The following is a 12,014-nucleotide window of genomic DNA, read 5'->3' as shown; positions in this document are numbered from 1 at the left end:
AAATCCATTTCTGGTGCAGGAAAAGATAAACTTCTGAAACAAACTTACTTCATGCTTTAGCTAGAATTCTATATTGACCAGGTGAAGGGGCCAATGAGGGCAAGATCCACACAGAAAATATCTGCAAAGAAAAATAGGTGTGCAATACAGAGATATAAGTCATATCAGTGAGAGTGTGTGTTACATTTGGAACAGATATGCTTTTCATCCAAAGTGAGACATAAACGTGGCCAGTAAAGGCCAACCAGCTACAGAGTCAACATTGTCCATTGTCATGAGATTCATGATCCAAGCTCCAACCATATACAAACAAAATGTTCCATGTCTCATAGTTGGAATTATAAGACTCAAATCTAGATCCAAGGTGTAGTGGCTATGGCAAGGGGACCATATATGATATAACTGTATGATACAAATATGATATGAAGGGAACCCCACCTGAAAACTGTAGGATACTGCATGTTGAGCCACTAAAATTATGAAGAAAAGGAAAGCAACATCTATGTAAACAAACCCTTACTCCCATCTGAAGAAGCACAGGCAGCCTTATACAGAGCAACAGATGCTAATGATTTGTCAAACAACCATGCCAAAAAATTGAGAGACATGGTACACTGATGATAAGTAAACCACATTCTTTGATAAACGCCCAAAGAATGTAGAATTGAATATGTTAATATGGAAACTGCTCAAGATATCATTTCATGATGTCTTGAGATGGAGTGCATAAAAGCCAGATGTGAAGTCTAATAATGCCAATTTCTGGATGAAAAACGTTTGTCTGAGGCAGATGTAAAAGAGATGGCGTGGGAGAATGGGAAAAAAGACTGATGCTCCTAAAGCTACTGGAGGAATGGAAACCAGGGCTGACTTAATCAATATGGTATTACTAGAAGAACTTGACTGGACAAAGAGTGAATCAATGCCAAAACTGTGGACAGCAGAAGAATCAGAGGGAACACACAAAAATGAAGGCTTATCTAATCCTGAATATGAAATGCTACTCCCAAAACCAGAGGGTAAGGTATTGAAGACCAGAATAACAGGAGCCAAGTATTCCAATGTGTGGGAAAAGCAGTGATCTGTTGTACCATAAGCCAACAGCAAATCCAACAAAAAACACAGGAAAGAAGCATCAATAAACAGTGGCTGTGGAGGTAGTAGAGCAGTGGTTCCCACCCTTGGGGGTGCGAGATAATTTGTTTTGGCCACCTTCATCTTTATTCTTAAATAAATAATTACTGTGATGGGTGCCACAACATATTAAAATTTTTTAGGGGTGCAGGGCATAAAAAAGTTTGGGAACCACTGTAGTAGAGGAACATCTACAGTTAAGTTTTCCCAGTTCAACCACCAACTGAGATCCAGCACATCTGTGTAACTGTTCAACTGATCCAGTAACAACAACTGAAGGGCCCTCAGATAGGCCAGACCTAAAGGAATGAGTGTTTCTAAAGATGCTGAGTGAGTGAAGATGACACAAAAAGATCTGACTATCTAGCAAAATATGTATAGAGTAAATTCCAGTCTGAATGGTACATAATAAATCACATTAATATGTAATGGATTTACCATCATATGTATATTTTAATACCCACATGTGTTTCAGTTTGATGAATGTGATGCATATTGTTGGATGTGTATTCACAAGTCCTGCCATTCTCTAACTTTGTAGAAGATTCTTAAGAGTAAGAATCGACAATATCTGTTTTATGAAAACACTAGTATGTTTTTGAACATTGTTGGGAATTCGAGAATCTCGCACGATTGGTATATAAAACTGATGCACCGAGAGACAATTATTATTATCGGTCAGCTACAGTCAAGATATCATAAGCCTTGCAAGTTATACTTGTGATTAATTCTTATTAATAAAACAAAATACAAAATTTGACCAGAAACATTTATAGATTTTGAACATTACAGACCATTCAACTCCAGAAAATTAATTTCACACATTAGCATTTCTACGAATACCACAGATATCCTCCTCAATAAAAAGTCAGCTTGTTAGGGTGTGAGGCCAGCCAAGAAAAGCAGCACTGACTTGAGCAATGTGTAAAAATATCAACTCAGAATTAATTTGCTTGTTGTAGACATGAATCATTGATAAATCCTTCTGTTCTAGACTGGATGCAAGATGTAGTATTGTCTGTAAGTTTCTAAAATTGTTATATATAAATCTTTATTTGTAATAACCATTAATATCATTTGTATTGTTGTTCATATGTTAAAAAATATATTTGTCTTAAGAAAGAAAATAGAGTGTATCGACCTTGTTGGCAAATATCATAAATTTGATATATACTCTTCAAAAAAAGAAACGCAAAAGGGATATTTTTGTTATTTTAAAGAGAAATATATGTAATAACGTTACAAGCTTAGAGTATGTGATGTTACACGGGTTAAGGCACTGATTGTCAAACCAAAAGACAATAAAAGTTGTGCACTTTGAAAACGGAGGAAAACATCTGATTTTTCAGCAAAATGCATGCGTGTCCAATAAATTTGTTTGAGAGATCTGCATGTTCTGCAAGTGTAACATGTGTAAAATCCCTATAAAAGTGACGGGTTCTCGGTTTCCATAGGTCAGTGTTAAGCCACCAACACGCAATACAGTTATGCCAAGACTGACTGAAGCACGAAGCAAAAACACCATTGGTCGCTTGGAAGCAGGAGAATCTCGAACAGATGTTGCCAGAGCTGTGAATGTCCACCCAAGCACCATCACGAGGCTATGGAATCGTCACCAACAACATGGATGAATTCGTGACCATCCACAATCTGGCAGACCTCGTGTGAAAACGCCCGCACAAGATCGCTACATCCGGTTACTTCACCTTCGGGATAGGACCACCACTGCGACGTCTACTGCCTTAACAGACCTTTTGCACATTCGAGGGAATCTTACAGCTCAACGATACGTCGACGAGATTCTTTGGCCCCATGTGCAACCCATCATGGTGAACGTCAACGACGTTTTTCAACATGACAACGTCAGTCCTCACACAGCCTGACTCACCACTATCTTCTTGAAATGCCACAACATCAACGTTCTTCCATGGCTCTCCAGATCACTAGATTTAAATCCCATCGAACATCTTTGGGATGATTTGGACCGACGTCTGCGACGGCGACAACCTCAACCACAGACTCTACCTCAGCTTGCAGCAGCTTTGCAGGCTAAGTGGACAGCCATTCCACAGGATGTGATTCGTCATCTCATCGCTTCCATGGGCAGTAGATGCCAAGCAGTTATTGATGCTCATGGGGGGCATACTCGTTATTGACGTTGAGTGACGTTAAACTTCACCTAGTGAGCGTGGACTTCGCCTTTGCAGACTTTGGATGTTCAGCAGTGAATGTGCAAAGTTTCACACATGTCATACAGAACTACCCGGAATAAACTTGTTAACAATTTGTCTCATATTTTGCCTTTTGCATTTCATTTTTTTGAGGAGTATATATTGAAATTCAAATTTCCAGCTGTTTGAAATTGTAATGGTTAACGTAAATAACATAATAAATTGAAGACCTGTTGAAGATAAATTACAATACATAACAAATAATAAAAAATAAACTCATGCTAAATGTCTGTTAAAAGTGCTTTAAACACTGAACCTGAAGTACATAACTTTCATGATTTCTGAATATGTTGCTTATAAAAGAGAGTGTAGCATTGTGAAAGCATAAAGTTTAAATGATTGAAGGTGCAACTAATATTATATGACTTATCAACATGGACTTGCTCAAGATCAAGTGATGTACAGTACTGCACAGTCATGTTTAATGTTTAAGTAAACACACATTTTAGTATTCATTGGTACAGAAAAGTTTAGTTCTACGACTTAGATTTTACAAATGCATTAATATATTTGACAACATTTGGCTGTATTAGTTAAAAATAGCACCAAATATCAAATGGTAGATTTAACTTTCAAAAAAATGATCAAAATTAAAAACAAACCATAACACTCTAGATAATTGCCAACTGTTAGTTGTTAAATTTGTAAAACTGCATGAACAATAACAGAAAAACAAAAGTTAAGATTTAATAGGCAAATGAAAATGTGTAAGAAAATATCACCTGATAAACTTACAATAATAACAAGAAATGTTAGGATTCAATAGAAAATATAGCAGTAATAACAAAATACCACACAATAAATTGTAACACAGAATTTATCAAGTCTTTTTTAAAACTTACTGATTTTCTTGCATGTTAAACAACAAAGAGGGTATTATCTTTTCCATGTGTATCTCATCCCAGATATTCACTTGTAGGTCATCACTGACAGTTTTTCTCACTACACCTTGCAAACCTTTCAGTCCAGCAACACGCAGCCTAAATTATATCAAAAAAACACACAGGGATAATAATTTTTATCATATTAGTAGCATTCTCAGTTTCACTAATTTTCTTTCAAGTAATCTGTAAGAAGCTGTAGAATAACAAAACGTTTTGACAGAAAATTTTTATATAGAAAAATTGGAACAATCAAGTCTTGACTACATTAAAATGCTACAAAAGTTAACATTTTCCTATTCTGAAAATGTATTTCTTTAGCCCTCTTCTCACAAAGTGAGTACACATGGGCTTAAATGTTTTATTTTGCAAAATCAATTCAGAATGAATTATCCAAGATATATCACTCTAGCAAATGGAACCAAAAGTATTCAGGACTCCTGTACTCCACTGGAAGAGAACAGAAAAATGCATGTTGGAAAGTCAGGAGAAACGGCACACCAGAGATAGTGCAATGAATGTCTGTGATACCCCATCTTGAAAAATATAATTCCCACTGTAGGAATCACAGTCAGTAATGATGGATGGAATTCCCCCATCTGCTTTACTCGTGAGGTACGAGTATTGGTCCTTTGTAAATGAAACTAGTAATTTTTAAAAAATATAGATATACGTACCAATTGCTGCTGGTGGTCTTACAAGAACTCTCCACCCCAACAATGAGTTTTATAGAATTATTCATATCTAGTGCAAATATAAGAAGAAGCATACCTGACCCAGGCAACACCTGTTACCAGATGGAATCTTGAAATATGATATATATCAACTAAAATTATATATAAAAGTAATATGTTGATTTAACCTAGTCACAGGTGAAAAGAGAAGTAGATTTACTACAGGAAAAAAACGGTACCTTCTTGAGAAAGACACAGACAAGTCATGCAGATAACACTGGGGAACACTTTTTCAGTAACTTTGAGTTGCATTGGATATTTTAACTGATTCTGAAGGAGTTTTAGGCGCTGATTTCAAATCTGAAATTAGTTTTTCTCTACAAGCTCAAGTTTGTATGCAATTTGAGGTTAATGAAATTGTACAAATGTGAACTTGCGTAAACCATGTATAAGCATTTTCACGTCCATATATATAGATAGCTTCTAATATTTTGATCATTCTTCTTTTGTTTCAGATCAAACATGGCTTCCAAAAATAGATATCATTGCAGAAACAAGCCTGATGCCTTCTGCTACATATGTGGATGCTACACACTCAATCGTCAGAGACGTAACATATCCTCGTTCGTCAAGCATGCCTACAATGCATATTTTGAAGTTCATCTTGGTGATCAAGACAAGCAATGGGCTCCTCATGTTGTGTGCCACAATTGTGAGGAAATGTTTCGAGACTGGACCAAAGGAAAACGCAATGGTCTGCCTTTTGGTGTTCCAATGATTTGGCGCGGACCCACCAACCATGTAACTGACTGTTATTTCTGCATGGTAAACACAACGAGTGTTGGGAAGAAAAACCGACATAAGATTACGTATCCGAACATTCCCTCAGCTATTCGGCCAGCTCTGCACTCTGAAGAAGTTCCTGTTCCAGTTTTCAAAGGCTTGCCTTCATTGGACGATAAAGACATTGGACATGATACAAGCGAACAAGACAGTTGTGACAGTGAATTGTCAGAAAAGTGTACACAATCGGAGAACTGTTCTTCAGACACTGAACCTTTCCCGTCCCCAAGCCTCTTCCCCAGGCTGAACTGAATGATTTAGTGCGGATTTAGGTCTTTCAAAGAAAGCAGCAGAGCTTTTGGCATCAAGATTACAAGGCAGAAATCTTGTTGATCACTCTGTTAAAGTATCATATTTCAGAAAGCGTGACCAGCTTTTAGTGACCTTCTTTTCAGAAGACAGACAGTTTGTTTACTGCCATGACATCCAAGGGCTTCTCAAAGAACTGGGTGTACCTTACTATAGTCCTGCTAAATGGAGACTCTTTTTAGACAGTTCAAAACGCAGTCTAAAGTGTGTTCTTTTACATAATGGGAATGTTTATGGAGCAGTACCTGTCGGTCACTCAGGTCATTTGCGGGAAGACTATGATGATATGAGAATGGTCATGGACTTATTAAAATATCATGAGCACAATTGGATCATTTGTGTAGACTTAAAGATGGTCAACTTTCTTCTTGGACAACAGAAAGGTTTCACCAAGTTTCCATGTTTCCTCTGTATGTGGGACAGCCGAGCACGAGACAGACATTGGGTCCAGAAGGACTGGCCTATTCGTGACACCCTTGAAGCAGGCATGCCAAATATCATACAAGACCCAATTGTAAGCAAAGATAAGATCATCTTTCCTCCTCTTCACATCAAATTAGGTTTGATGAAGCAATTTGTCAAGGCACTGGAAACCGAAGGTGAATGTTTCCAACACATCATCACAGCTTTACCAGGGTTATCATTTGAGAAGATCAAAGCAGGTGTGTTTGATGGCCCACAGATTCGAACCCTAATTCATGATGATCAGTTTGTTGCTAAGATGACCGCTTTAGAAAAGGCAGCATGGTTATCTTTTGTGGCAGTTGTTCAGAACTTCCTTGGAAACAATAAGGCGGAGAACTACAGTGAACTTGTGAACAGAATGCCCTCGCTTTGTGATCTCGGTGCAACATGAGCATCAAGCTTCATTTTTGAACAGCCACCTTGATAAGTTCCCTGACAACCTGGGGGGTGTGAGTGACGAACAAGGAGAACGATTCCACCAAGACCTAAAGGTCATGGAAGAACGCTACCAAGGGCGCTGGGACAAAAGTATGATGGCTGACTACTGCTGGAGCATTAAACGAGATTGTCCAGATGAAGTGTACAAACGTAAAAGTTACAAACGCAAATTCCTACCTGAATAAAATACACAAACAAATTGATAAGCTATTCCTATAATTTCCTATAATAACAAAAAATTAAAAAACAAATAAAAATGTCAAATTGCATAAAATCTGTAGCTTGCAGACAAAAACCGACTTCAGATTTGAAATCAACACACTCAAATTGACTATAGAAAGGTCTTTTTTTAAATGCAACAAAATGAGTGTTCCCCAGTGTAATGAGCTGTAACTGTGATGTGAGTTGCCCACATCCCAGCCTATATAATCTATTCCAAAGGTCAACAGTAAAAGACAGTTGGATGATTTAATGAATGTGAAGAAACACTGTGCAGATGATGACCTTTCACAGACAAGTCAGAATATGCTAGTCATATGAGCTGGCGAGTCCAACCATTGAGTACAAATAAGGGTCATTGCACAGGACACAGAGGAAATCTATGGAACAAGTAGATAGGGATGATAATATGAAAGGATGCAACAAAACATCCCATGGAATAAGTATCTGGAACTGAATATAAATACAGGTGGAAAATGGAAAGCATGGAAATAGGAGATAAGGCTAAGCCATTTGTCAGGACAGCACATGGCTAGGTAAGTAAGGCCTGATTAAGATAGAGGATAAAAGAGGAATGGTAAAGGATGCTGGAAACATCAACAGCATAAATATTAGAATGACAACACCTACAAGCAATGAGAAGAAAGAAGACTCAAGGAAAAGAAGATATAAGAAACAGGTAGTAAGTAGGTTCAAATGGAGAACTGGACGACACATGAAGGAAAAAACTGAGATCCAATATGTCAAAAAAACAAAAAACGTGCAGGATGGACAAAACAGAAGGAATGGAAAAGGAGGAAGCTCTCTGGAAACAGAAGAATCTGAAGGTGTTTGACATGGGCACCCTACAACTAGAAACAGCTGACATGGTACAACTCTTATCAAGCAACCTGGCAAAGAACTGGAAAAGGTGAGGTGCTTAAGGATGGAAGGGATAGAAGCCATGGTAAATGGACTAATGTCTGAAGTTAGACCACACCTCTGGTAGACAGACCATTAGGAAGGTTGAATGGAATAGGAAAGTAAAGATGCAACACAAGAGGCGAGTCCCTCAGCTGAAGCAGTTTAATGGACAAAAGCCATGTGTGAAGATGGAATTTGGTGAAGTTAGAATGAATTATGTTTGAATGTGGTTGACAGAGGAGAGACTAAGACAGAGGATGCCATTCCAGTAAAGACCAGAGCAAAGGTAAACATGTCTGAACAGGTCAATATGAAGCAATGAGCAGGACACAACAAGTGGTCTGGATTAGGGAAAAGTCTCTGGACAGGAGTCTGATTGGAGGGCAGGCATATAGGTGAAGACCCTTTCAAACCTCAATGAACACATCTACTCTTACAGCTGAAGGATGAGGGAACCAGAGATCAAAAGGAAGGGATTTTAGCATTATAGATGAGTGGAAAACACATCTATATGCATTGTTCCCAGTGGAGAACACACCCACCAACATACTTGTGGAAGAAGAGACTATTCTGTGGTGAGAATGTAGTTGGGTTTAGATAAGCAATTGGCTATCAGATTCATAATTTTGGGATCACGATATGCCAAGATCACCACGTAGTGGTTGTGAGTCCAGTAAAAAAGATTCATAGAAATTTGGATTTGGTTCTCTCTTGCTTGGTGATACAGCTGACAACATTGAAACAGTCAGAATGAATCATAACCCATCCCTTCAAAAGTGCGAGAAAGTGATACAGAGCCCAATGAAGTGCCAAAAGTTCTAGAATGCTAAAATTGGAAAGTATCCTCCTTAGCAGATCATTAATCAGAAATCTCTTGAGAATCAAAAAAAGCCCCCAACCCATAAAGGTAACACTGGTAACAGATGAGACTCCAAAAGAAGGAGAAAAAATGAGAACCCCTATTGTGGTTAGTTCTAGGTTAAGCCACCATGCAAGGTTGGTTGTGATCCCAGAGGGAAGGGAAATGAGATGGCCTAAGGAAGCATGGGAGAAGTTCCACTGGTCAAAGAGCATCCACTGAAGTGAATGCATATGTGCTAGACCCAAGGGAATGAGAGCTTCCACGAAAACTCACATGCAGTGAGAAGAGAAGGAACAATTATTTAGGTTTGGTTTGTTTTAAATTTCACACAAAACTACACAAATGCTATCTACACTAAATGTCCCTAATTCAGCAGTGAAAGACTAGAAGTAAAACAACTAATCATCACCATCCTTTGCCATTCTTTATCAATGAATATTGGGGTTGAACATCACAATATAATACTCTCATGGATAAAGAGGCAATCATGTTTTGTGGGAAGAGGAATCGAAAACACACACCTCAGATTTTAAGCCAAGCATCCTAATCACCTGGCCATTCTGGGACCAAGGACCATTGAGACAGCCATCTTCATATCCCTGAGTTAAAGTGAAAAAGGTTGGGCTTGACTAGGATGGAAATTAAAAAAAAATCCCAGTAGAATAACATATTGAGTAGTGTTCTAACTGCAACATAAAACCCCATCCAATTAGCTTTCTGAAGAAGTAAGCAGGTATGAATGTCTAAGCAAGCAGAGAAAGAGATGAACAGGAGCCAATCATCCATGAAAAGAAGAGTCTGAAGACCTAGTGAGTGAAAATGAAGAGCAAAAGATACTTCACAAAACACACAAAGCAGAAGGACCGAACAGCAATGACAAGAACTGGAATACATGACCTTTGCAGACAAACTGAAGGTAATGAAATGACACTGGAGCAGTTGCAATAAGATGATAGGCATCTGTTACTATGATTTGATCATCCAGAGTCCCAGGATGATAGGTTTTGATCTCCATTCTTTTGAGGGACAACAATTAGACAGGAGTAAAAACCTACAGACATCTGTCTGAGAATTCTTTTGGATGGTAGGATAGTTAATACTTATTGAATAATTATCACTTTTAATATATTTTAAACTTATTTTTGGTATTACTGCTATTATTAGCTTATTTTAAAATGTATCTAAGTTACTTCAGATGTTTGTATTTCAAGGAGATGATTATTGAACTATAACAGATCATCAAATAGTTTAACAAAAACATAACTTATTGTAATACAACACATGATTCATAATTTCTCTCTCTAGATTTATTGTATACCTAAAGTTTACAGGTAAACCACATCATTTTTCACATGACTGAATACTTCTTAAGTTCTTTGAGGTTAGGGAAATGGTTGGTTGGTTTAGTATTTTATGGTGCAAAGCAAGTAGGCTATCTGCACAAAACATCCAGTAAAAAGTTAAAATAAAATTATTATAATTCCTAAAAAGAAATTAAAGTGAAATGAAACAAAGTTTAATTATTTAAATTAAAACATAAATAGCATTAAATCCAATTTTTATATCTAGTTATAAAGTGGTAAGAGAAAAAGTACAGTAATTCAAGTTGTAAAGGATTTTCTGTAACATAATTGTAATTATCATAACTCGCCAGGAAGACTAACTGGTAAGTTCAAAAATCAGTGTTAGTCACCTGAAGTTGGCCTTTCCAGTCCTGGTTTTGATTTATTTGACATTATGGCCATTTTCTAATTTCATATCGAACTAGAGGTACTTTAATTCTTAAAAGAGAATCAAATTAAAAAAGGGTCTAATTTAAAAAATAAAAAACTTAAATAGCATTGAAAAGATTAATGGCCTCTAAAAAACTAAAAACATTTCTAAGGTGGACAGTGTCACCATCACCAATAAACACAAACCTGGACAAAACATGTTAAAAATGGTGCCATCATTGAGAGTCGTAACAATGGCAAGACAGTAAAATGTGGCTTATTATGACCTGAGTGTTACACAGACAAGACATTGGTGCATCAGTCCTAGATAAAAGAAAATGATGAGTTAAAAACTGTGACCAATGTGTAGTCTAGTTAGAACAACTTCCTCTTTCCAATCCTTATAGAAACAAAATGGCTAAAGTCCAACAGAGAGTTGTATTTGGAAAAGCTTGTTTTCACGTTGCTCACTCCAAGTTGACTGCCAACTGGCACAGAGCAGAGCCTTGAATACAGGACCATAGTCCATGTATGTTAAAGAGAAATGAACCAGGTGGTTTTGAATATTGGCAAGAACAGGGTGAGAACAAACAAAGCAATTCCAGGGCCAGTAGAGAACCAAGTGAGTCAGTATAAATAGTGCAATTTGAGTACTGCTTAGCTTCTATGTGATCCAGGACAAGAGAAATGGCATAAAGTTCAGCAGTGGATACAGAAACTGTAAAGGGAAGTCTGCACAACTGTCGAACCACAACAAACCATGGTAGAGCCGACAGAGTTACCTAATTTGAACCATCCTTCCATTCCTATTTATATGGATGGTTCAGCAAATAACAGACAGTACTCCAAATCGGGAGTATCTGCTTTTCTCAGATAACTCAAAGAAAAGTCCCATTTGGAGATTTTAATAAGCCATGGCAGGATGGGCTGACCTGTGGAGCAATGGCAGATTGTCTGTTCTGAAAAAGCATGGCTCACTGGGGAAAAAAAACACAATCTTAGGTGGGATGCTACGGTAAGGATCAAAGTTTTGAAGCATACAGTAAAAACAGGTGCAAACTGTGGAGGTGTAGAGGAGGTTCATGAGACTATGTGCATAAGTTCTGAACTGGGGAAGCATGGAAAGCCCTGGTGCAGAGCCGAAGTTCCTGATGATGAATGAGGTCCAGCATCTTGAAGACTGCAGGGTCCTGGCAGAGCCATAAACCAGTGACCCATAGTCTAGTTTTGATTGAATAAGAGCATGATATATCTTTACTGTAGAACATCAATCCACTCCCCAAGTGGTGGAAGAGAAGACAAAGAGGATGTTCAGTACTCTTGTACATTTAACTTGTAGCTTA

The 12,014-nt window shown here is 37.6% G+C and overlaps 1 protein-coding gene across 3 annotated transcripts in view; it reads right to left on the bottom strand.

Moving 5' to 3' along the window:
• Positions 1 to 12,014, bottom strand: part of stmA (Protein EFR3 homolog stmA) — an 86,379-nt gene that overhangs the window by 33,181 nt on the left and 41,184 nt on the right. For all 3 annotated transcript variants that reach the window (XM_076461223.1, XM_076461222.1, XM_076461224.1), the window contains exon 6: positions 4,208 to 4,345. In XM_076461223.1, coding sequence (XP_076317338.1) covers positions 4,208 to 4,345 — 138 coding nt within the window. The remainder of the gene's footprint in view (positions 1 to 4,207; positions 4,346 to 12,014) is intronic.

The sequence above is a fragment of the Tachypleus tridentatus genome, chromosome 10 (assembly GCF_004210375.1).
Source record: "Tachypleus tridentatus isolate NWPU-2018 chromosome 10, ASM421037v1, whole genome shotgun sequence".
Classification (NCBI taxonomy): Eukaryota; Metazoa; Arthropoda; class Merostomata; order Xiphosura; family Limulidae; genus Tachypleus; species Tachypleus tridentatus.
The sequence above is the reverse complement of the archived record's forward strand: the minus strand, read 5'-3'. Positions and strand labels throughout refer to the sequence as shown.